This window comes from Salmo trutta, chromosome 12 (genome assembly GCF_901001165.1).
Source record: "Salmo trutta chromosome 12, fSalTru1.1, whole genome shotgun sequence".
Classification (NCBI taxonomy): Eukaryota; Metazoa; Chordata; class Actinopteri; order Salmoniformes; family Salmonidae; genus Salmo; species Salmo trutta.
Genome location: NC_042968.1, coordinates 50755671 through 50781447, shown reverse-complemented (window position 1 = coordinate 50781447; position 25777 = coordinate 50755671). Strand labels below are relative to the sequence as shown.

The 25777-nt window shown below is 41.5% G+C and overlaps 1 protein-coding gene across 2 annotated transcripts; it reads left to right on the top strand.

The window, feature by feature from the left end:
- Positions 1 to 2340: 2340 nt before the first annotated feature.
- LOC115203745 (phosphatidylinositol 4-phosphate 5-kinase-like protein 1) lies at positions 2341 to 21373 on the top strand. 2 transcript variants are annotated; one of them, XM_029768694.1, is made up of 11 exons: positions 2341 to 2606; positions 3893 to 4093; positions 6262 to 6312; positions 8537 to 8691; positions 10489 to 10613; positions 15313 to 15347; positions 15454 to 15509; positions 15614 to 15726; positions 19387 to 19549; positions 19670 to 19708; positions 20166 to 21373. In XM_029768694.1, the coding sequence occupies exons 1-11, from the start codon at positions 2592 to 2594 to the stop codon at positions 20626 to 20628; spliced, it is 1416 nt and encodes a 471-aa protein (XP_029624554.1). In that variant the 5' UTR covers positions 2341 to 2591; the 3' UTR covers positions 20629 to 21373. The 2 variants fall into 2 exon arrangements, with proteins under 2 accessions (XP_029624554.1, XP_029624555.1); XM_029768695.1 differs by lacking the exon at positions 19670 to 19708.
- The last annotated feature ends 4404 nt before the right edge of the window (positions 21374 to 25777 follow it).

Genomic DNA, 25777 nt, shown 5'->3' with positions numbered 1-25777 from the left:
CAGGCATTAACAGGCGAAAAGACCATGTTCATAATCATCATCGTTGCCACTGTCTAATAACGGATGTAAAAAAAGAACATAGCAAAAATGAGTTATGTAAAAATGATTTCATACTCCACATTTAGGGCCCCCCCCCCACATTTTTTTGGGTCACAGGGGCACAAAAAGTGCACTATCCTACATGAGTGCGCTGGTATAACGGTTGCTGTCCTTTCAGATTCATGAACCTGTCACACACTGAAAGCCTATAGGTTTGCCACTGCGCAAACATGTCTATAATATATATAAAGGCTGTTAAGATATTGTTTCAAGAAAGGTGGGTATATATTTGGCCTGGCAGAGCAGTTTTATGCGCTGACTGAATAGAAGCTGATAATTTGTTTTTTACTCCGCTGGTTTCGGGAAGAAATTACGAGTCCTCACTGTCCCGAGACAGAGTCAATACCAGTACAAATGTATCCGACACCGAGACGAGACCGAGAGTACTACAACACTGTTTAAATGTCTGTTGAGTTCTAATGGAGTTGCTAAAAATGATAAATATCAATTGTTTAGTAACTGTATTCTACACAGAATGAAGAGGCCCAATTGACTAATGTAAAATGTTTGATTTCCAAGCATATTTACTGTAACCATAGAAGTTTTGTAGATAGGCTGCACTGTGTGGCAAATGAGGAAATCTGGCATGGTCTGAAATATTGTATCTGTCCTATTATGGCGTCTGAGAGAGCAAGTTTGAAGTAGTCCATTTTCTTCTCCTACCACTACTATGAGTTGGCAAACAAACTGAAAGGGTGCATACTGCCACCTGGAGTGTATTGTTTGAACAGGTATAAAGCCAAGGTTGGCGATTTACTGCCACCTACAGCTATGGAATGTTTCCTCAGGTGTATAATTAATTGGCTGATCCCTCCAGATGACTTGGATGGAATTATGTGGTCCTTCCTTATGTGGGCACCCGAGTGGCGCAGCGGTCTAAGGCACTGCATCTCAGTGCTTGAGGCATCACTACAGACACCCTGGTTCGAATCCAGGCTGTATCACAACCGGCAGTGATTGGGAGTCCCTTAGGACGGCGCTCAATTGGCCCAGCGTCGTCTGGGTTTGGCTGGTGTAGGCCTTCATTGTAAATAAGAATTTGTTCTTAACTGACTTGCCTAGTTCAATTTTAAAAAATCCTTGACCCATAGGAAGTTTCACCCAGTTGACTACTTCAAAATGGTGAAAGTCTTCAATGGTGCTGCCCATGTTAAAAAGTATTTTGGGCACTAGAGTCCTATATCTATCTATATGGAAATACTATTCAACACTTTGGTAGATCAAATACAAAATATACTGAACAGAAATATAAATGCAACATGCAACACTTTCTGAGTTACAGTAAGGAAATCAGTCAATTGAAATAAATTCATTAGGCATAAATCTATAGATTTCACATGAATGGGTAGGGGTGCAGCCATGGGTGGGCCTGGGAGGGCCACTGGGGAGACAGGCCCAGCCAATCAGACTGAGTTTTCTCCACAAAAGGGATTTATTAAAGACAGAAGTACTGCTGTTTCATCAGCTATCCGGGTGGCTGGTCTCAGACAATCCCGCAGGTGAAAAAGCCAGATGTGGAGGTCCTGGACTGGCGTGGTTACATGTGGTCTGCGGTTTGTGAGGCCGGTTGGACGTACTGACAAATTCTCTAAAACGACATTGGAGGTGGTTTCTGGTAGAGAAATGAACATTCAATTCTCTGGCAACAGCTCTGGTGCCAATTGCATGCTCCTTCAAAACTTGGGACATCTGTGGCATTATGTTGTGTGAGACAACTGCACATTTTAGAGTGGCCTTTTATTGTCCCCAGCACAAGGCACACCTGTGTAATAATCATGCTGTTTATTAATCTTCTTGATATGCCACACCTGTCCGGTAGATGGATTATCTTGGCAAAGTAGAAATGCTCACTTACGGGATGTAAACAAATTTGTGCACATTTGAGAGAAATACGTTTTTTTTTGTGCATATGGAACATTTCTGGGATCTTTTATTTCAGCTCATGAAACATGGGACCAACACTTTACATGTTGCTTTATATTTTTGTTCAGTATAGCATGCTCAGCTTCTGCTATTATATCTGCTATGATAGCCCATTTTCTAAAGTCTGGAGAAAAACAAGGTCTAAAAATGTGGAAGGTATATAGGCTAAGAGTTATTTAGGGTCACGAAATAAATGTTTATATTAATAATTCTGGTATAGAATGTTTAGAATATGGTCCATAATCAAAATGCATTGATTCAAATAGTCAATTTGAATTGTGTATCCAGGTCATCATTGATCATATCAAACAATTCCTCATGGTCTACTGTATATTGGTTTTGAATATACACTGTGCGCCCTAGTGTTTTCAGCTACAAACATGCGGTAATGCTTTGTGAAACGATGAGATTTCTGGTGCAGCATGTTGGGGGTTTCGCGCAGTGTCAGTGTCACTACATTACCGCTTGCACGCATTTATTGAAAGAACGGATTGCAATGTCAATCGGAGGAATGCGCTGATCTCGGGAACTATAGAGCAGACACAGGAGGGCCTGAATTAGCCTCATCGATGAGCCAAACTGAGGCAAGTATCTTCGTATTATGGTCTATATTAGCCTACTAATGTTGGCGCAAATATTATTTGGATATTGCTTGTTTTATTAGAATATATTTTGACCAAATGGGTGTAGCTTGCTGTAGTTCTTTTACGCGTTGTAAACTTACGGTCAGAATGTATATTCCATGGGCGCAATGAAAATGACAGGGCACCGGATAGGCGACATGTATCCGATTTGTGTGTGAAAAGTAATTTAGTCAGCAGGCGTGGGATCATATTCAAACCATCTGCCCAACATTGTTTTCAGAATTGTTGGTGGCAATATTACCGTTATGCGCATGCAATAACCTTTTATTGGATAGCCTATATTTTATTGTATACCCTATATATGGCAAAAGAGGCCCTACTTTATTATGCTGCGGGTGTGGTGTCAAGTCGGTTCCACTGGTTAGTTGGTCAGTATGGAGCAGTGCGGATTCTGAAATTGGAGTCCTCATTCAAAGATTATGATATGTTGATAAAAACAACCTATTTTCTTCCCTATGATTCATCATGATTTAACATAAAACTACTATTGAAACTGTTACTAATATATATGCTCCACAACAAGGACCTCCTTAGTTACAGCCCCTTGAATAGATAATGAAGGGCTTGTAGTGGTGCATTGAGAGTAACAGCAACATCTAGGCCCTAGGGACTTGAAAATACTTGTTCCTCTCCTGCTTCTTGTCAATGACACAGCTGGTTGATCCATAGAATTAGGGATCGGAATACTAATTAATGAACTAATGTAATTTAATAGGATTTCTATGGGTTTATCCATGATCACTGGTGGGTCATATGTGGGAGAAGGAGAGAGTGAGAGACTAGCCTATATAGTCCTTAGTTATCTCCCAGCCGCTTGTTCCGAACCTAGGAAAGGCTGCTGGTGTCAAATGGATGTCGCTGGTTTGGTTCCACTGTCAATCAATATCAGGCCAATAAAAACTTTCCAATCTCTGAGGTCTATAGAGCCATTGGACCTTTGTGGCCGTGGTCACTTTCTGCATGCCTCAGGCAGCTCAGGTCTGTCTAGGTAAGACACGACTGATATTGTCAACCTCTGGTTTTCCCAGCAACGAGTTACCACGCATGTTAATCGATAGGAAGTCTGACCTACATGGTCTTACCGGTGTAGTTGTATGTGCTTTGTTATGGCACTCAGTTGGAATCGGGAAAAAAGCCCTATTATTGATGTGGCATTTTGCAGAGATGGTTGCAAGTGCTGGATCTTGAGTACTCATTTGTGTGTGTGTGTGTCATCCCCACCCCAGATGGAGATGTCTGCGGGTCCAGCGGGGGGCGCGCAGAGGACTGGTACGGTGAAGAGGAAGATGTGGGGGGGCCTGAGGCAGCAGTGGAAGCTTCTCGGCCTGTTTGAGATCGACCAGCAGCACGAGTTCTACAGCCTCACCTCTATGATGAAGGAAGGCCTCTCTGCAGCCGTGCAGAACACCATCGACAACCCACCACCGGTGAGCACCCACAGGTCATTAAATGTGGTGCAAGTCAATATGCGTTGCATTTTACTAAGCAAAAGTTCACACCTGTTTTTTTAAGTAGGGGATAAAACAGTCAAAACAAAGGTATAACAAGAGACTGTCATCCTACACCCCCTTTGCTTGTTTTTGGTTCATCCCTCTGTGTTTAATGCCCTATGGAAATAACAGGTACTGTACAAACTTGCACAGGGGTACACGCGGTTCAAACACCTCATAGAGCAGGATTTTTTTACAAGGGATAAGTAGTTTGAATTGAGCAGTATCTTCAGCTTGTGCAATCACATAGTGGTCTAAAGCTAACTGAATGGACCAAACAAACAAAAATGCATTCATATATTATGTGCCATTGCCAGCATTTAAAATGATTGGTTGCAAACTGGTTTCATTTACCGTGGTGGCTGATGCCTCTCAATTCCTCCTTAATTTGCATCACCCATTGTGTTCCCCAAGAGGGCCATGAGAAGTTCAAGAGTGGGGCTGAAGCATGAACAAAAGGAGCTCATCAGAGAGAGTCATGTTTCATCCACCTGTAATTACTCAAGGCTAAAGGCCCCTGACAGAAGAGCATAGGGTCATGTTTATTAGGCACCAAACAGAAGAAAACTGACTGAAACAGGAAGGGACTACTGAACTTGTCCAATATGAAACGCTTGTTTTCGTTTTCTTTTGCAAAATGTTTTGCACCGTTTTCTGTTGCGTGCCCTAATGAACATGGCCCAGGCTAAGGCTGGATTCTAACCTGTTATTGTCATCATTTGTTTTCCACTGGTTAGCCTACTAGCTACAATGTCAAAAGATCTCTGAAACAATCATTTTGTTAAAGACATATGCCCCATTTAGACTTTACATCATTGAGGAGTCTTTGGATTCCAAATGGAAAACCTGCTCCCTTCTATCTGCCCTTAATAACTTGCCCTTGTGGATCTGAGAAAGCGTTGAGGCGTTACCATATTGCTTAGTCCTATCTGGTGGCCTCAGACCGTAAAAGTCATCCGCATCAAGGGCATAGGGAAAGGGGGTAAGTTTCCAGTTTGCAACGGAGTATTTGGCTGAGCTATGGGAGGTGGCTATTAGTGGCTTGCTCTTTGTTTTGCCTTCTGCCTGCAGTGCTAGATGTTCCCCAATGTTCCCTAGGCAATATGGGGTTGTCTGACCAACCCCATTGTTGTCCCTACAGAGGAGAAGGGATACAGAACACAGGCTTATTTTAGAGCCAAGTGGGATGTAGTGGTTTGGATTGTGGAAAATTACATGAACACTTAATTTTATATTCCAAGGAAATTTGATTTGATGTAGGTGTATTCATGATCTAATTTGCAGCAACCATTATTTTGTCCATCGGCATTTGGTTACTCTGCCGGATCCTATGGTGGTGAATAAGAGGTCACAAGGGAGTTATTCACACACACACACACACACACACACACACACACACACACACACACACACACACACACACACACACACACACACACACACACACACACACACACACACACACACACACACACACACACACACACACACACACACACACACACACATTGAAACTGAGCCTGCTGATTCAGCGGTGTGATACATGGTTGTCTCTGACTCACATATTCCCTTACACACACATACACACTTCTTGTTGATCCACCTCTTGTAGCATGTTAGCATACTTTGGGCTGGGGTGCCATGTTTAGATTTCCTGGAATGTTGAGTTCAACAGAAAAGGGATCTGTAATTTTTTGTTTTTGGTGGACTGTCTTTGCTGTTAATGGTCTTTTGTGTTTTTCGCACTTAACAGTTTCCCATGTGTATCAATAATGGTCCACCACCCAAAGGACATCCAGACAACTTAACACAACTGTGGGAAGCATTGAAGTTAACACAGGCCGCCATCCCTGTTGACTGCTTTCGACTCCTTGTTGAGTCCATGCCCCAACAAATTGAGTCTGTTCTGAGGGCAAAAGGGGGTGCAACTCAATATTAGGAAGGTGTTTCTAATGTTTGTATGCTCAGTGAATCTGATTCACAGTGATTGTAAGACCCCTTGGAATTGTGTCTTGCTTTACTCTCCCCAAATCCTTCTCAAAAGATAACTGCATAGTTAGTATATTTTACAAGTAGTAATTATTCCTTTTCTTCTTTTATCATAGGATGAATTGTCGGAAGATGACTACAGATTGGAGGTCACTCAAATACATGAGGTATGTTGATTTAAAAAAAATGTACAAATCGGGAAATTCATATCTCACAATTTCAGTCTTCAAAAAGATGTGAACAAACAGGTTTTTTCCTTATAGTGACATGAGGCCTCATTTATAAACCATGCGTACCAGTTTTGCTGTATGTGATCCCATAGGCAGCACAGTTTATAACCTACAGATGAATTTAACAGGTGAACATCAAGACAGTTGATCTCTTACTTTTGAAGTACGGTGCATTTGGAAAGTATTCAGACCCCTTGACTTTTTCCACATTTTGTAATGTTACAGCCTTATTCTAAAATGGATTAAATAAAAGAAGAATCCTCAACAATCTACACAGAATACCACATAATGACAAAGTGAAAACAGGTTTTTAGAAATGTTTGCACATTTATTAAGATTAAAAATATAAATACCTTATAAGTATTCAGTGCCTTTACTATGAGACTCGAAATTGAGATCAGGTACATTATTTTTTCCATTGATCATCTTTGAGATGTTTCTACAAGTTGATTGGAGTCCAAATTCAATTGATTGGACATGATTTGAAAAGGCATAAACACCTGTCTATATAAGGTCCCACAGTTGACAGTGCATGTCAAAGCAAAAACCAAGCCATGAGGTCGAAGTAATTGTCCGTAGAGCTCCGAGACAGGATTCTGTCAAGGCACATATCTGGGAAAGGGTACCAAAACAGCATTGAAGGTCCCCAAGAACACAGTGGCCTCCATCATTCTTAAATGGAAGAAGTTTGGAACCACCAAGACTCATCCTAGAGCTGGCCCCCAGCCAAGCTGAGCAATTGGGGGAGAAGGGCCTTGGTCAGGGAGGTGACCAAGAACCCGATGGTCACTCTGACAGAGCTCTAGAGTTCCTCTGTGGAGATGGGAGAACCTTCTAGAAGGACAACCATCTCTGAATCACTCCACCAATCAGGCCTTTATGGTAGAGTGGCCAGACTGAAGCCACTCCTCAGGGGGATCTGCAGAGAAGAATGGGAGAAACTCCCCAAATACAGCTGTGCCAAGCTTGTAGCGTCATACCCGTCTCTGCACAGCTATTTTCAGGTCTATCCAGAGATGTTCGATTGCTCAGTTTAGGAAGAGTGTTGGCGGTTCCAAACATCTTCCAATTAAGAATGATGGAGGCCACTGTGTTCTTGGGGGACCATCAATGCTGCAGAAATGTTTTGGAAGCCTTCCCCAGATCTGTGCCTCGACACAATCCTGTCTCAGAGCTCTACAGACAATTCCTTCGACCTCATGGCTTGGTTTATGCTCTGACATGCACTGGGACCTTACATAGACACGTGTGTGCCTTTCCAAATCATGTCCAATTAATTGGATTTACCACAGGTGGACTCCAATCAAGTGGTAGAAACATCTCAAGGATGATCAATGGAAAGAGGATGCACCTGAGCTAAATTTCGAGTCTCATAGCAAAGGGTCTGAATACTTGTGTAAATAAGGTATTTCAGTTTTTTATTTTTAATAGATTTACAAAAACTTCTAAAAACCTGTTTTCGCTTTGTCATTATTGGGTATTGTGTGTAGATTGATGGGGAAAACTATGAATTTAAACCATTTTAGAATAACGTAACAAAAGGCTGTAACATAACAAAATGTGGAAAAAGTCAAGGGGTCTGAATTCTTTCCTGTATGTAGCCTACTGTAATTTGAATTTCAATTGGTTTTGAGTAGTCTAGAGAATGTTTTGGAATTCATGGGCAGTCCAGCATATTAAGGTTGGAGGGCAAAAGTCCATGCAAAACATTGTTGAATTCAACTGTTCTGCTGACAGGTCCACAACAATGTTACATTGTTTCCTCTTTCAAAAACTGTCACATTCCTTTGTCAAATACAGCATAAATTACTTTTTTTTTTACATTCTGCCAACACAGTAAATTGTAAGATATTTGACCATATTCGTAGGCTGTGCGATAGCAGCGCAACATCATAAGCCTATTTAATCACAGAGCCTATACTAAGTCAGGACAGACATAGAAACACAATAATCTATTGATAAACAAAATATTGAACAACAATTTTGTCTGTGCAAACAGCAGGTATTTAATATGGCTAAAATGTCTTGTGGAGTTCTTCAAGTATTAATTGTTGGACCTTTGTTGTTTCTTACCTACATCAATGTATCTACTACTGTTTGCTGATACCAATATGATTTTAACTCATAAGAACTCTCTCTTTCTCTCCCCCTCTCTCTGAAGGACTTCAGAATGGAGACGTTTGCAGGGCCAGTGTTTGCCAGCTTGCGTCGCTCCCTGGGGATGACAGAAAAGGAGTATCAGCACTCTCTCTCCGACGAAGGTTCCTACCTGCAGTTCATCAGCAACTCCAAAAGCAAGGCCGACTTCTTTCTCACGTGCGTAAGCATATTCTACTCCTCTCTTTCTTTCCCTTTACTGTTAGAGTATATCTCTCTCTCACAAATATAGTGCAAATATAGAAAGCTACTTTGTTACACTTATCTGGCCAAAGTATATGCTCAAACACAATACACACAGAACACACTAGGAAAGAACACACTTGGCACTTCGACATTAAGGTCACACACACACACACACACACACACACACACACACACACACACACACACACACACGTACGTATATAAACTCAGCAAAAAAAAAACATCCCTTTTTCAGGACACTGTCTTTCAAAGATAATTCGTAAAAATCCAAATAACTTCACAGATCTTCATTGTAAAGGGTTTAAACACTGCTTGTTCAATGAACCATAAACAATTAAGGAACATGCATCCGTGTAACGGTCGTTAAGACACTAACAGCTAACAGATGGTAGGAAATTAAGGTCACAGTAATGAAAACTTAGGACACCAAAGAGGCCTTTCTACTGACTCTGAAAAACACCAAAAGAAAGATTTCCAGGGTCCCTGCTCATCTGCGTGAACGTGCCTTAGGCATGCTGCAAGGAGGCATGAGGACTGCAGATGTGGCCAGGGCAATAAATTGCAATGTCCGTACTGTGAGATGCCTAAGACGGCGCTACAGGGTGACAGGACGGACAGCAGATCGTCCTCTCAGTGGCAGACCATGTGTAACAACACCTGCACCGGATCGGTACATCCGAACATCACACCTGAGGGACAGGTACAGGATGGCAACAACAACTGCCCGAGTTACACTAGGAACGCACAATCCCTCCATTAGTGCTCAGACTGTCCGCAATAGGCTGAGAGAGGCTGGACTGAGGGCTTGTAGGCCTGTTGTAAGGCAGGTCCTCACCAGACATCACCGGCAACAACGTCGCCTATGGGCACAAACCCACCGTCGCTGGACCAGACAGGACTGGCAAAAAGTGGTCTTCACTGACAAGTCGTGGTTTTGTCTCACCAGGGGTAATGGTCGGATCGCGTTTATCGTCGAAGGAATGAATGTTACACCAAGGCCTGTACTCTGGAGCGGGATCGATTTGGAGGTGGAGGGTCCGTCATGGTCTGGGGCGGTGTGTCACAGCATCATCGGACTGAGCTTGTTGTCATTGCAGGCAATCTCAATGCTGTGCGTTAGAGGGAAGACATCCTCCTCCCTCATGTGGTACCCTTACTGCAGGCTCATCCTGACATGACCCTCCAGCATGACAATGCCACCAGCCATACTGCCATACTGCTCATTCTGTGCGTGATTTCCTGCAAGACAGGAATGTGTGTGTTCTGCCATGGCCAGCGAAGAACCCGGATCTCAATCCCATTGAGCACGTCTGGGACCTGTTGCATCGGAGGGTGAAGGCTAGGGCCATTCCCCCCTGAAATGTCCGGGAACTTGCAGGTGCCTTGGTGGAAGAGTGGGGTAACATCTCACAGCAAGAACTGGCAAATCTGGTGCAGTCCATGAGGAGGAGATGCACTGCAGTACTTAATGCAGCTGGTGGCCACACCAGATACTGACTGTTACTTTTGATTTTGCCCCCCTTTGTTCAGGGACACATTATTCCATTTCTGTTAGTCACATGTCTGTGGAACTTGTTCAGTTTATGTCTCAGTTGTTGAATCTTATGTTCATACAAATATTTACACATGTTAAGTTTGCTGAAAATAAACACAGTTGACAGAGAGAGGACATTTCTTTTTTTGCTGAGTTTATGTATGTGTTATAACTCACTATCTGTGCTAATCACTGCATTTCTCTTTCTCATCCAGGAACGATAAGCGGTTCTTTCTGAAGACCCAGAACAAGAGAGAGGTGCAATTCCTCCTGTCCAACCTAAGAATCTACATGGAGCACCTAGAGAAGTATCCTCATTCACTGCTGGTCAAGTTCTTAGGTAAGACACAGGACTCTGATCTTATAGTCCATTGGCCAGTGGAAAAATGTGTTCACTTTTGGCAGGGGTGGCATGCACCCCAAAAATCTAAGAGGGCACGAAGTACGTTAGAATGGCTGGGGTGAGAATTTAGCATTTTTCAAACACCTGAAACAACTTTTTCCTGCAATGTAGAGCCATAATCTTAATTATTTGTAAAAATATGTCTATTTATCTAAGCATACCTCTTGAGCTTTATGTATCCTCTGGTGGGTATTTTTTAAATAAACTAAATATGCTTCTCTTCGTCACTGCTAAAATCTGGGTTAAAGAGTGTGAGTCTTATTCAGTACATTCGTTTTTGCTTGCTTTTCTAAAGTATACCAATCTTGCCAGCAGGCATGCCAGCTAAGATAGTAGCTAGCTACTAGCTAGCTAGCTACTCTAACTTGATTGACAGGGTTGGGGAGTAACTAATTGCATGTAACCAGCATGTTGTATGTGAGTCTAAGCAATATAAGGTTTGCAGGCTGATAAAGGAATGTTGAAACAAGTTGGAATGCTCACATGCTCATTGTAAATGACTGTATCAAACAACAATGGAACATTCTATTGGGTGGATCTCTTTTATAACCAATGGGATTTGGTGAATTTTTGCCATCCGATTTAATGATGGCAAAATCATAGGCAGCAGCTATCTATCTGTCGATGTGACCTTGAGCAAGGCAATTAACCCTAATTGCTCCTGTAAGTCGCTCTGGATAAGTGTCTGCTAAAAACGACAACAGTTTTTTTCATTTGTTTTATTCCAGGGCTGGGGTCAATTTGAAATTGAAGGCAATCAATTCAGGAAGTTAACTTAAATAACAATTGAACATTTGAAAAAACAGCATCTATTTTCAATGACTTCTCTATAAACTGAGGAGTCAGTTTTTACATTTTTTATTTGTAATTAAAATAACTTACTGAATTGACTGCCTTAAATTCAAATTAAATTCAAATTGACCCCAGCCCTGGTTGATTCCCTCATCATCAGATGATTTGTTAGAATGTTATGTTGGAATGCAGTGTATATGACAGGATTCAAGACATATATTTTATATTTAACAATTATAGCATAATTTTGCATATCAGTATAATCACTACAAACTAGTAAAATATCCCTTTAGGAATATTATAGATACAGTTTTTATTGTTTGAAAATAAAACATAGAAATTTGTGATGCAAATACTGACCAAAAACAGTCATATAAATAGTGTTTTTGGCACATTTTACTAATATTTTACAAAGATGATATATTTTGCAAACCTGGCTAAATTGGTTGTGTTATCTTGATAACTATAATAAATGTTTTTATTATCATTAGGCATATTCTACTTATTATTAAAAGAGGTGTGGCAATGTCAGACCAATCCAAGTTAAAACAATGGAGCTGGTTGGTGGCCATATTGGAAAATGTGTACCCTATGGCCTATGGTTAAATCAGCAATAGCTAGGCATCATTGTTTAGACTTATTTTCTAGCTTTATGTAAAGTTTGGTACACTCATTATGAAGGCATTTTGTGAAAATGGATTACCTGTATCTCTTTGCTGGATGTAAGGCATTCCTATGGGATGTCATATAGGGTGCAATGTACGGAGGGCAGGTTTCACATCACATTTCTTGATATTTAATATAATTTAAATTAATAGATATTAATCATATGGTGAATACTTCTAAAACATTTTCTATGTGTTTTAATATAATATAATTGAAACGGCTACAAAACTACAAAAAAGCTTTTTTGACATTTTTACCACTTCTGGTAATATTTTGCTAAATACATATACAGTGAGCTCCAACAGTATTGGGACGCATTTTTGGTTGTTTTGGTTCTGTACTCCAGCACTTTGAATTTGAAATGATACAATGACTATGAGATTTAAGTGCGGACTGTTAGCTTTAATTTGCGTGTATTTTCATCCATATCGGGTGAACCGTTTATAAATTACAGCACTTTTTGTACATAGTCCCCCCATTTTAGGGAACCAAACGTATTGGGACAAATTCACTTACACTACCGGTCAAAAGTTTAGAAACACCTACTCATTCAAGGGTTTTTCTTTATTTTTACTATTTTCTACATTGTAGAATAATAGTGAAGACGTCAAAACTATGAACTAACACATATGGAATCATGTAGTATCCAAAAAAGTGTTAAACAAATGAAACTCTATTTTATGTTTGAGATTCTTCAAAGTAGCCACCCTTTGCCTTGATGACAGCTGTCACGTCTGCTTCCAACTCTTCCAACTCCTCCAACTCCCCTGAACGCAGCTCACTTTCCAGATCCCAATCACCTGAATTCTAATCACCTGTTCTCACACCTGTATGTCATTATCACACTATTTAGTTCAGTTCTTTGCACCCCATCACTGTGAGGTATTGTTTGTTTTGTGACACACGTCTTTCAGAGCGCTGTTTTTCCTGTGATTTACTCCCCCCGTGTATGCTAGTTTTTGCCTGCCTCACTAACGACGCCTTTTGCCTATTCCCTGCCTGTACTTTAGCCTATCGGATTTCCTGTTATCTACCTATTGCCTGATCTCCCGGACTACGTGACTAACCTTTTCCCTGCCTGTACTGTTACCCCTTTGGACACCCTGTGTATGACCTTCTGCCTGCCCCTGGACCCAGCTACCTGCCTCCTCCTGTGGTCCTTTGCAATAAACACCTGCTGCGCCCGGCGCTTGAAACCAGCTCTCTGTCTCCCATCGTACTCATTACAACAGCTTTGCACACTTGGCATTCTCTCAACCAGCTTCATGAGGTAGTCAGCTTCCATCTTAATGTGTTTGAGCCAACCAGTTGTGTTGTGACAAGGTAGGAGGGGTATACAGAAGATAGCCCTATTTGGTAAAAGTCCATATTATGGCAAGGACAGCTCAAATAAGCAAAGAGAAATGACAGTCCATCATTACTTTAAGACATGAATGTCAGTCAATACGAAACATTTCAAGAACTTTGAAAGTTTCAAGTGCAGTCACAAAAACCATCAAGCACTATGATGAAACTGACTCTCATGAGGATCGCCACAGGAATGGAAGACCCAGAGTTACCTCTGCTGCAGAGGATAAGTTCATTAGAGTTACCAGCCTCAGAAATTGCAGCCCAAATAAATGCTTCAGAGTTCAGTAACAGACACATCTCAACATCAACTGTTCAGAGGAGACTGTGTGAATCAGGCCTTCTTGGTCGAATTGCCGCAAAGAAACCACTACTAAAGGACACCAATAATAAGAAGAAACTTGCTTGGACCAAGAAACACGAGCAATGGATGTTAGACCGGTGGAATTTAGTCCTTTGGTCTGGAGTCCAAATTGGAGATTTTTGGTTCCAACCGCCGTGTCTTTGTGAGACGCGTTGTGGGTGAACGGATGATCTCCGCATGTGTATTTCCCACCGTAAAGCATGGAGGAGGAGGTGTGATGGTGTGGGGGTGCTTTGCTGGTGACACTGTCTGTGATTTATTTTGAATTCAAGGCACACTTAACCAGCATGTCTATCACAGCATTCTGCAGTGATACACCATCCCATCTGGTTTGGTCTTAGTGGGACGATCATTTGTTTTTCAACAGGACAATGACCCAACACACCTCCAGGCGGTGTAAGGCTATTTGACCAAGAAGGAGGGTGATGGAGTGCAGCGTCAGATGACCTGGCCTCCAAAATCCACCGGCCTCAACCAAATTGAGATGTTTGGGATGAGTCGGACCACAGAGTGAAGGAAAAGCAGCCAACAAGTGCTCAGCATATGTGGGAACTCCTTCTAGACTGTTGGAAAAGCATTCCAGATGAAGCAGGTTGAGAGAATGCCAAGAGTGTGCAAAGGGTGGCTATTTGAAGAATCTCAAATATAAAATATATTTTGATTTGTTTAATACTTTTTTGGTTACTACATGATTCCATGTGTTATTTCATAGTTTTGATGTCTTCACTATTATTCTACAATGTAGAAAATAGTGGAAATAAAGAAAAACCCTTGAATGAGTAGGTGTTCTAAAATTTTGGACCGGTAGTGTTTGTGTATTAAAGTAGTCAAAAGTTTAGTATTTGGTCCCATAGTCCTAGCACACAATGACAACATCAAGCTTGTGACTCAACAAACTTGTTGAATACATTTGCTGTTTGTTTTGGTTGTGTTTCAGATTATTTGGTGCTCAGTCAAAATCAATGGTAAATTTTGTAGTGTGTCATTTTGGATGAACTTTTATTGTAAATAAGAATATAATATGTTTCTAAACACTTCTACATTAAGGTGGATGCTACCAAGCATGACCTTTTACCCCCCCCCCCCCTCCAAGGTGGGCCCATAGAGATGTTATTGCTATTCCAATAGTTTCATAACTTAATGTGTTGTATTATGAAGTTAATAACATATCAAATTGCCTTAGTTTGAGAAGATTGTTCCCTGATAATACAAAATTACAATTCATACCCTCAATTCTGTTTGCCCAACTAACTAAATAGGGGTCATAACATATAATGCAGTGATTACCACATTTAGCTACCTAAGATATGTGGCTATCATACTAAATTAGAACTCACAGACATGAACCTTAATGAGAATTATCATTAGCCTTTGTCACCGCAAAGTGGACAAATATGTGAAATTTGGCCTGCTGGACCATGGAAAATGTTTGTAGTTGACTGAAGTTTACATTTTTTTGTTTTCAAGGTGTCCACAGGATCAAAATTCCGCATAGGAGGAAGGTACTGACTGATTATGGATTGTTATTCATAGCCATATTGTTTATTATTATCATTATTTATTAGCTACAACTTAGTTTGTTCATGCCTTGTCTTACCTTTTTCACAGAAGTACTTTATTGTAATGCAGAGTGTTTTTTACCCTGACGATCGAATCAATGCCAGGTAAGCCTGTTTCAGAGTAAAACAAAACAGTCTGGTGTGTGAAATGTATTACAGGCACTGTGGTAACAACACTGTTAAACTGACTTTGTTGCCTGTTGTTGCAGGTATGACATCAAGGGTTGTGAGGTGAGCCGGTGGACAGACCCAGCCCAAGAGGGAAGTCAGGTTATTGTTGTCCTCAAGGACTTGAACTTCGAGGGCCAGTACATCACTCTGGGTAAGGGTAACGAATCCTGTCAAAGTATGTTACAGCATGAGATATGTAATCATGTGTACCAGAGGACTGATTACAATGAAAATAAATACCTTAGTTATGTTTTAGTAATTGAGGTAAGCCAATTTGGCGATTTTTAGCATGTAAAACTTGGTGGGGCAAACCCCAAAACTTTGAGGGGATGCATGCCAGCAAAGACACTACACAACACTAAACAATACATTAATTGCACTATAACGGTGAGAAACAATGCCCACAAACTTTTAGGGTCTACATAAAGCTGTCCCAATAGCAAAGTCCCAACACCTTACCACTGCTACAACTGGTGGACAATCAGCGGAGCCTTGTCTGGCAGCGAAACAGTTCATTCAGCCACATTTATTGCCTTTTAAAAAAACATAGTAGATATGGCTGACTTGGTTAAACAAATGTGGTTTCTACTGACAATTGTGATCTACAAACTATGGCATAAGGGGACGACGAGCGGATAAGAGGCAATCCGTAATTTCGATTAAGACATTAATGAGTGAGGTAGGACTGACTGTCACGTTCGTTTGTAGAGAAGGCCCAAGGCGCAGCGTGAGTATCGTTCCACATCTTTATTAATATGTGAAACTCAGCAAGACATACAATAAACTATAAACAAAACAAACCGTGACGACAGAGGTGCTCCATGCACTAACTCAAAATAATATCCCACAAACACAGGTGGGAAAAACAACTACTTAAATATGATCCCCAATTAGAGACAACGATGACCTCTAATTGGGAATCATACAAAAAACCCAACATAGAAAAAAGAAACTAGCACTCAACATAGAAATAAATAAAATAGATAAATCCCCCAGTCATGCCCTGACCTCTCCAAGGTGTGGACTCCGGCCGCAAAACCTGAAACCAAAAGGGAGGGTTAGGGGGGGTGTCTAGTGTTGGTGGCGGCTCTGATGCAGGACGAAGAACCTTCTCATCCCGTGGATCCTCCAGCATCGGAGGCGGCTCTGGTGCGGGACGAAGAACCCGCTCATCCCGTAAATCCGCACTGGAGGCACCGTGCGTATCACCGCAAAACATGGTGCCTGATCGGTCACACACTCCCCACGGTGAGTACGGAGAGTTGGCACAGGACGTACTGGGCTGTGAAGGCGCACTGGAGACCTGGTGTGTATAGCCGGCCTCATTTGTACCGGAACTTTAACACACTTCTCGGGATGAGTACGGGGAGCTGACTCAGGGGGCATCTGACGGCTAACACGCTCCTCAGGGAAAATGCTGTACATACTACGCCAAACCAACAGCTCTCTCTCATCACCCCCTCAACTATCTCACAGTACTCCTCGCTCAGTCTCTCCCAATATTCCTCTTCGCTCTCAGACGCTGCTTGGTCCGTGGGTGGGATATTCTGTCACGTTCGTTTGTAGAGAAGGACCAAGGCACAGCGTGAGTATCGTTCCACATCTTTATTAATATGTGAAACTCAGCAAGACATACTATAAACAAAACAATAAACCGTGATGACAGAGGTGCAACATGCACTAACTCAAAATAATATCCCACAAACACAGGTGGGAAAAACAACTACTTAAATATGATCCCCAATTAGAGACAATGATGACCAGCTGCCTCTAATTGGGAATCATCCAAAAACCCCAACATAGAAAAAAGAAACTAGAACCCAACATATAAATACATTTACGAGATAAATCCCCCAGTCACGCCCTGACCTACTCTACCATAGAAAATAAGAGCTCTCTATGGTCAGGACGTGACACTGACGTAGTCAATATAACTATTTGTTCAGCACTTTTGAAATGTACAGCGACAGAATTCAGAACATGGGCCGTTCTTACAGTATTCTCCAGTTACACCAAGTCAGAACCGTAGAATAAATAAAGGGGGCATATAAGCAGACAATGAAAGCTCTTACAATATTCGATGATTACATTTCTCTAAAACAGACTATAGGCTACATGTGCACCACCAAGTCAGAACAGTAGGCGAAATTATGAGGGGAAAAGGGACTAAATTATTAGGGTGAGGCACATGGGCTACTAACAGCTTACTACACAAAATACACTTACTATTACTTTCTTAGCTACAATATACATATCTCCCTGACATATTACATAATTTATGCAGGAGCATACAATACATTTTTGGACTCACTTTGTTGTGTGCTGTGCTCACTTGAACAGAAAGTTGGCGCAGCGTTTTTTTTGTGGGAAAATTTTGTCATCAAAGTCTGTCATTCTCTGGATTTATGGTGCTTTCAAGACAACCGGGAAATCAGAAAAAAACAAGCTTGAATCATGATGACGTCAGTGATCTTCCGGTCGTAGCTCTAGAATGAGGCCTTAATTCCCGATTTACAATTCCGAGTTGGATGTATTTTCCCAGTAGGAGCCTGTTTTTTCCCCGAGTTCCCAGTTGTCTTGAACTCACTGAAATCAGATTTCCCAATTCCGAGTTTCCAGTTGTTTTGAGCGCGGCAGAATTCATGTTGGATTGACAGCGTTGGAAGAGACCCTTAAACCCAGACTTGGGACCACACACCCACTCCACTGAATAGCATGCTAGTGATTGCTTTGCAATGCTTGCAGTTAGCCACAGATTCCTTCCAAACCACTCACTGTTGAATTTGCGATTTCCAACTTGTTGTGTAATGTTTATGTCCAATGGCTGATGAGCACCAATATGTTTTATCTATAATTTCTCTTCATTATTTATCTTTATATGACAAGGATTAAAAAGGATTTGCCAGTAGATTGTTGACTTGATTCCTGATGATGACTGCTAGCTAACATTTTGAAAGTATGATGTTGACATGAGTCCAATCAAAGCTACTGTAGATATAACATGTTTGATGTCATTTTAGCTGTGGCCAATGACCTTGAGCCTTCTTGAATGGGCACTTCTAATGTAACTCTATGGCAGCACCCAAGGGGCTTGAATTTTCGAGCTCTACTCTTAGATTTGGCGGTGACGTAGTTTCCCAATGAGTGACAGAACACTGAGCCAATCATGGCGCAACTAGAGCTGCTGCCCAACCCTACACTCCGTATTTTCCGCTGGCTGCCCCACCAGCACAGAAAGCACTGAGCTAGGCTGAAACACCTGCATTTTGGAGCTGCCTTATTCAAGAAAGCAAAAAAGAGACCATGTTTGTATTTTACTGAAAGTCACCCTTGATAAGAGTGTATGTTGACCAAATATATATATGTTTTTTTAATGTAAGCTTTATTTAACTAGGCAAGTCATTAAGAAAAAAATCTTATTTACAATGACGGCCTACCTGGGAACAGTGAGTTAACTGCCTTGTTCAGGGGCAGAACAACAGATTTGTACCTTTCAGCTTGGGGATTTGATCCAGCAACCTTTCGGTTACTGGCCCAACACTCTAACCACTAGGCTACCTGACACCCCAAAATGCAGTTTTATTGACTCAATGATTATTATATATATTTTTTTACATTGTTTGCAAACTGATATGTAACACGTATTAATGCCAAAATAACATGCAAAACAGGCACCCCCCCACCCCACCCAAAAAAGGTGGGGCTCAAAATGACGGGCGGCACTGGTAATGACACTGTAACAGGGTAGTAAGTGGTACATACAGTTATAGAGTCCTAACCAGTTTTGCAATATATGTGCTTGTGTTGATAGACCAGCATCGTCCATGGCTGCTTCGGCAGGTGGAGATTGACACGTCGTTCCTGCAGAGACTCAATGTGCTGGATTACAGCCTCCTGGTGGCTCATCAGCCCCTGCACCAGGATGAACGCCACCAGTGCCTGTCCTTCGCCACCCTTATCATGCGCACTAAAAAGTGGGTGGGATTTTTCTCTTTTTTTATATTATTTTTTCTGTCTTAGATTCTTTTTTTATGTTTTAGTGACATATTCAGGCCTCAAAAGTGGTGTAATGTCAAGATCAATATTTTCCCCAGGTCCTGGTCTTTCTTCAGGACAAAACCAATGACTTCCAGGCATGTAGTTACCACAAATATACTTCTTGGCTATACAATAACATGCATAACCACCACGAGCAACTATCTAGTATTTGTCTACTCTAAAATCAGTCAACTTTGGTATTTTTTTAGGTTGGCCATGCTGCCTCACTCTTGGCTCTTACCCTCCCCTCTTTAACCTCTTAAGTAGACATGCTGGCTCTAATAACTTTGTTACCCTTCATAGAGATGGATAGAGGCTTTACTTGCCACAAAGCCTGTTTTAACATGGGCAGCGCCATTGAGTGGAAGAAAATGGAACTGCCTATTTTTAATAGAGATCGCCCTCACTGGCACTGCCCATGCTATCACAAAAGTGTTCATGGCAAAGATAAGTGTGCCCTATTTCTATATCTGTTACCCTCTCTTTAACCTTTCAGGTGGCCATGTTGGCTCTAATAACTCTGGGTACCCCCTCTCCGCTTTAACCTCTCAGGTCAGTGATCACATGCTCAAGTCCCACCCATGCGGGCATGCCCACTGTTCCGGGGGCGGTCCCAGAGGAAGATTCCGCCCTGTTGATATCAGAGATGGACGCCGGGACAGGAAGTTGCAGCGTTACTGAGTCACGGGTAGGAAGTGACCTGGGCAGTGCCCCTTCCGGGAGACCCTGTACTGAGCAGCCGGTGGGAACGGTCACGGATTCGATGGAACTGCGAGACTTCCAGGCCCAGAACCGCCGGCTGCTGCCCAACTTCAGAAACCCGCTGCACGTCATTGACGGACCGGAGCATCGCTACTTTGTGGGCATCATCGACATCTTCACTGTCTACAGCTTCAAGAAGAGGCTGGAGCATTGGTGGAAGAGACTGCGGCACCCAGGGCAGGCCTTCTCCACCGTCAGCCCCCCCGCTTACTGCCATAGGCTCTGCCAGTGGGTACAGGACCACACCAGGTAGACTCAAAAAGAGGGGAGGATGAGGATGGTTACTCCCGCTAGCACGCTGTCTGCCCAGGGACACACATGCACGCAAATACACACACACAGACTAGCAACTGTGATGCTGTTCAGAGACATAAAGCTATTATTTTAAAGCGCTGTAATTTCAGATTGACCAAGAGGCAGTTATTTTCATGTTTCCACATGTCCAGACCAAAGACAAAACGAACATAAACCATTATATGGAAATATGTTATTCACCACCGCGGATAAATGGGTTCTCCCTTTTCATATTCTTTCATTTTTCTTAAGTAACAAAGAACAGGTGCAACATTTAAAATCTAGTGCTATGAATTGATTAGCTGATTTTCCAAAGTATAATAGTTGTTGAATTGTTGAAGTTTAGTTAGTGAATCAATAATGAAAACCAAAATGATTTTACAAATTTGCAACCTGTTTTTTTAAATATTTTTTTTTACATTTGACTCCTATGGATTTTTTTTCTCCCAATTTAACTTTGACACCTGTTGTATGTTTTTTTAAGTGCCTTTCTTATGCACTTCTCAGTAGTTGGTATTCAGACTCACCTTATGCAGGTGCGTAACTGGCTTTGCAGTCGTGGTTCACTTGCGCACGCTGAATACATTTCTCTTTAAATGCGGTGCTGAATACATACACCTTTAAATACGGTGTACCTTTAATTTTGACGACACTCACTAGAATGGGTTCAGAATATAAGGATCAATAAATGAAACCCATCTAAAGATATGCATATTCGTGTCCATTTCAGGACCAGCTAGTTTATTTAGGCACATTTTGAGTTAAGAAAGTATGTATGAATTATAAAAAAGTACAGGGTTTGGAAAGCCTTTACACACTAAATACAGTGCATTCAGAAAGTATTCAGACCCCTTGACTTTTTCCAAATTTTGTTACATTGCAGCCTTATTCTAAAATGGATAAAACAATCTACACACAATACCCCCACAATGACAAAGCAAAAACAGGTTTTTAGACATTTTTGCTAAATTTATATAAAAAAAAAAAAAAAATGAAATATCACATTTACATAAGTATTCAGACCTTTTACTCAGTACTTTGTTGAAGCTCCTTTGGCAGCGATTAGAGCCTCAACTTTTCTTGAGTATGACGCTACAAGCTTGGCACATATGTATTTGGGGAGTTTCTCCCATTTGTTCTCTGTAGATCATCTCAAGCTCTGGATGGGGAGTGTTGAGGCACAGCTATTTTCAGGCCTCTCCAGAAGTCCGGGCTCTGGCTGGGCCACTCAAGGACATTCAGAGACTTGTCCCGAAGCCACTCTTGCATTGTTTTTGGCTGTGTGATTAGGGTTGTTGTCCTGTTGGAAGGGGAAACTTCACCCCAGTCTGAGGTCCTGAGTGCTCTGGAGCAGGTTTTCATAAAGGATCTCTTTACTTTGGTCCGTTCATCTTTCCCTCCATCCTGACTAGTCTCCCAGTCCCTGCCACTGAAAAATATCCCCACAGCATGATGCTGCCACCACCATGCTTCACCATAGGGATGGTGCCAGGTTTCCTCCAGGCGTGACGCTTGGCATTCAGGCCAAAGAGTTCAATCTTGGTTTCATCAGACCAGAGAACCTTGTTTCTCATGATCTGAGAGTCCTTAAGGTGCCTTATGGAAAACTAATTTTACTGAGAAGTGGCATCCATCTGGCCACTCTACCATAAAGGCCTGATTGGTGGAGTGCTGCAGAGATGGTTGTCCTTCTGGAAGGTTCTTTCATCTCCACAGAGGATCTCTGGAGCTCTGTCCGAGTGACCATCAGGTTCTTGGTCACCTCCCTGACCAAGGCCCTTCTCCCCCGATTGCTCAGTTTGGCCGGGCAGCCAGCTCTAGGAAGAGACTTGGTGGTTCCAAACATCTTCCATTTAAGAATGATGGAGGCCACTGTTCTTGGGGACCATCAATGCTGCAGAACTTTTTTGGTAGCCTTCCCCAGATCTGTGCCTCGACACAATCCTGTCTCAGAGCTCTACGGACAATTCCTTCGACCTCATGGCTTGGTTTTTTCTCTGACATGCACTGTCAACTGTGGGCCCTTATATAGACAGGTGTGTGCTTTTCCAAATCATGTCCAATCAATTGCATTTACCACAGGTGGACTCCAATCAAGTTGTAGAAACATCTCAAGGATGATCAATGGAAAGAGGATGCACCCGAGTTCATAGCAAAGGGTCTGAATGCTTATGAAAATAAGGTATTTTTTTATACATTGCAAAAATGTCTAAAAACCTATTTTCGCTATGTCATTTTGGGATACTGTGTGTAGTTTTAGGTGCCTTCGTTGGGGTACCCTAGTGGTTAGAGCGTTGGACTAGTAACCGAAAGGTTGCAAGATCGAAGCCCCGAGCTGACAAGGTAAAAATATGTCGTTCTGCTCCTGAACAAGGCAGTTAACCCACTGTTCCTAGGCCGTCATTGAACATAAGAATTTGTTCTTAACTGACTTGCCTACTTAAATAAAGATAAATAAATTAAATAAAAGATTGATCAGGGAAATTCTTTATTTTATACATTTTAGAATAAGGCTGTAACAAAATGTGGAAAAAGTCCAGGAGTCTGAATACTTTCTGAATGCACTTTTTCATTGATGGATAAAAAATAGTGGTTCGATTCATCGTGAAAGTTTAAGTTCAATCCATGAAATATTGGAAGGTGTAAAAATAAAAAAAAAAGAAGTGTACAATAGGGGTTGAACAATAGTCCTATAAATCTACCCTATCATCACTAATCATGGAACTGTATGACAATGGTCCAGTCGTGGTAGACCGTGCTCCAGGCTCCAGGTTTAACCTGCTACGAGTGGCTTGAGTTCCATAATGATTCAAATGTCCCAAATTATGGCACAGTGTTAGCCTAACATGATCCACTAATGCTAGCGACCCTCAGGAACAACTACATGGACGTGACAGAGGAAAGAAAGGTCAACGGAATGGAATGATGCAAAAGGTAGGAAATTGACAGTTAGAAATGTTGTGTGTATTACGGATGTTGGCTTCCCAATTGTGGCTTAATATTTAACATGATACAAATTGTAAAACAAAACGTAGAAAAGTGCGGGCAAAGAATTCAAACTAGAATCATAAATCAATTCGGTAGGTTGGGTGCTTATACTGTCATTTGCGCATTGGCTATAAAAGCCTATACTAAAGCTTGGGTCTCTATATTTAATTCCTGCAAGTTATAAGGACATCATTTTATAAACTTCACTGTGTGAAAGTTGATATGTTGATATGCTTCAGTTTGCTGCAATATGACTGGTTTCACATTTGTCTCCAGCGATCATAATAAGATAATATAGCTCTAAAACAAGTGTAATTTATATTTACAATCCCTATATCCAAATGGATTACTCATTTACTTACCTCTGATCAATAGCTCTTATCAATTTCTAAATTACAGTGCTTTTTCCACTTGGAACTGGCAGGTTTGCTCGACCTTATTCGTTTCCTCGACCTTATTCGTTTCCTCCCTTATTTAGGTGGTGAAATTATGAGTTGAGTTAAGTCAAGCTCAGAATATGGCGTATCTGTAGACATACCTCCGCCACACCTTCATTTCTTAGATCTGCAGCCTGAACGAATAGCATGCTATTCTCATGCTTAAGGGGATACTTTGGGATTATCTACTTCCCCAGAGTCAGATTAACTTCCGAACTCTGTGTCTAGTACGGAAGTTAGAGGTCATTTTGTGACCAATGCTAAGTAGTTTTAGTGCAATGACTAGAAGTTCACTATATGGGTATCTACTAGCATGCTAGCAGATACATATAGACTTCCAGTCATTGCGCTAATGCTAGTTAGCAATTGCACTAGCGCTAGTTAGTAACTTCCTTCAAACTGCACCATTACCAAAATACCGAAGTATCCCTTTAAGTTCAATGTCAGAATACATATAGAGAGAAAAATGCATAAAAAGGGAATTTTGTTCCATTTACGCGCGCATAACTCTGGTCAGAATTCCGCCCCCAAGTGAATATACTCTCCTGATACCACTGTGCATGACTGTGGTTCTGCAGTATATTGTTTATTTATTCTTTGTGCAGTTATGGCAAGGTCAGCATAAAGGGGTAATGTTTAAAAATGCTGACAAACAGCTGTCATTTTATGAGACTGCCTAGTGGCGCAGCGGTCTAAGGCACTGCATCTCAGTGCAAGAGGTGTCACTACAGTCCCTAGTTTGAATCCAGGATCTATCACATCCGGCCGTGATGGGAGTCCCATAGGGCGGCGTATAATTGGCTCAGCGTCGTCCGGGTTTGACTGGGGTAGGCCATCATTGTAAATAAGAATTTGTTCGTAACTGACTTGCCTAGTTAAATAAAATAAATAAATAAAAATTGTTATTCTGATGGTTTTTACGTTTTAGCTTATTTTTGACTTACCTAGGTATGAACTTGGGACACCCTAGGTAAGTTGAAAATAAGCTAAAACTTGTGAACTATCCCTTTAATGCTATGTTGCCTCAGCAGAGATATTACTTACACTGCCCAATTTTACAGCAAAATGCAGGCTACACACTTAGGGCCTTGAGTTCTTACTATTTGCTGTTGAAAATATAACCCAAATGTGATTTACACCTGCTCAGGTGCGCTCCATTCTGTACCTCACCTGGGACACCCAGTGTCAGTCAGAGAAATATGTGGACTTCTGAGTTTTTTCACATTGACTGGGTCAGAATTGTTTTTGAAAGTAAGGCACTGTATTTACAGGGTTTTAGTTGTGTCTGGAAAAAATAATAAATACCCTGATTTAAGGACTGGGATATGTGGTGACCACATATTCACTAATGTAGCCTACTTCATTGATACAGTAAGGGTGTGGATTGGCAACTCCAACTCTCTCCTGGCTCAACATGTTTAACCCTACCCCTAAGTCATGTTTGTGCCTTCTGCCTGCAATAGGTATGTGCTGAAACCTTTTCTCAATGCATAAATAACTTTAAGAGTTAAGTTGTGTGTGAAGTTTGCTTATTTGCTTACTGGGCTGTATCTAACTCTGTTACCCTCTCTAATCCTATACTGGCCAATTCCACGGTAACAGAGTGATGAGATTTTTCACTTTAAAATGTATGTCAAACAAAAATCAATGATTGCCAAGTTAAACAAACCATTTCTACTGAAA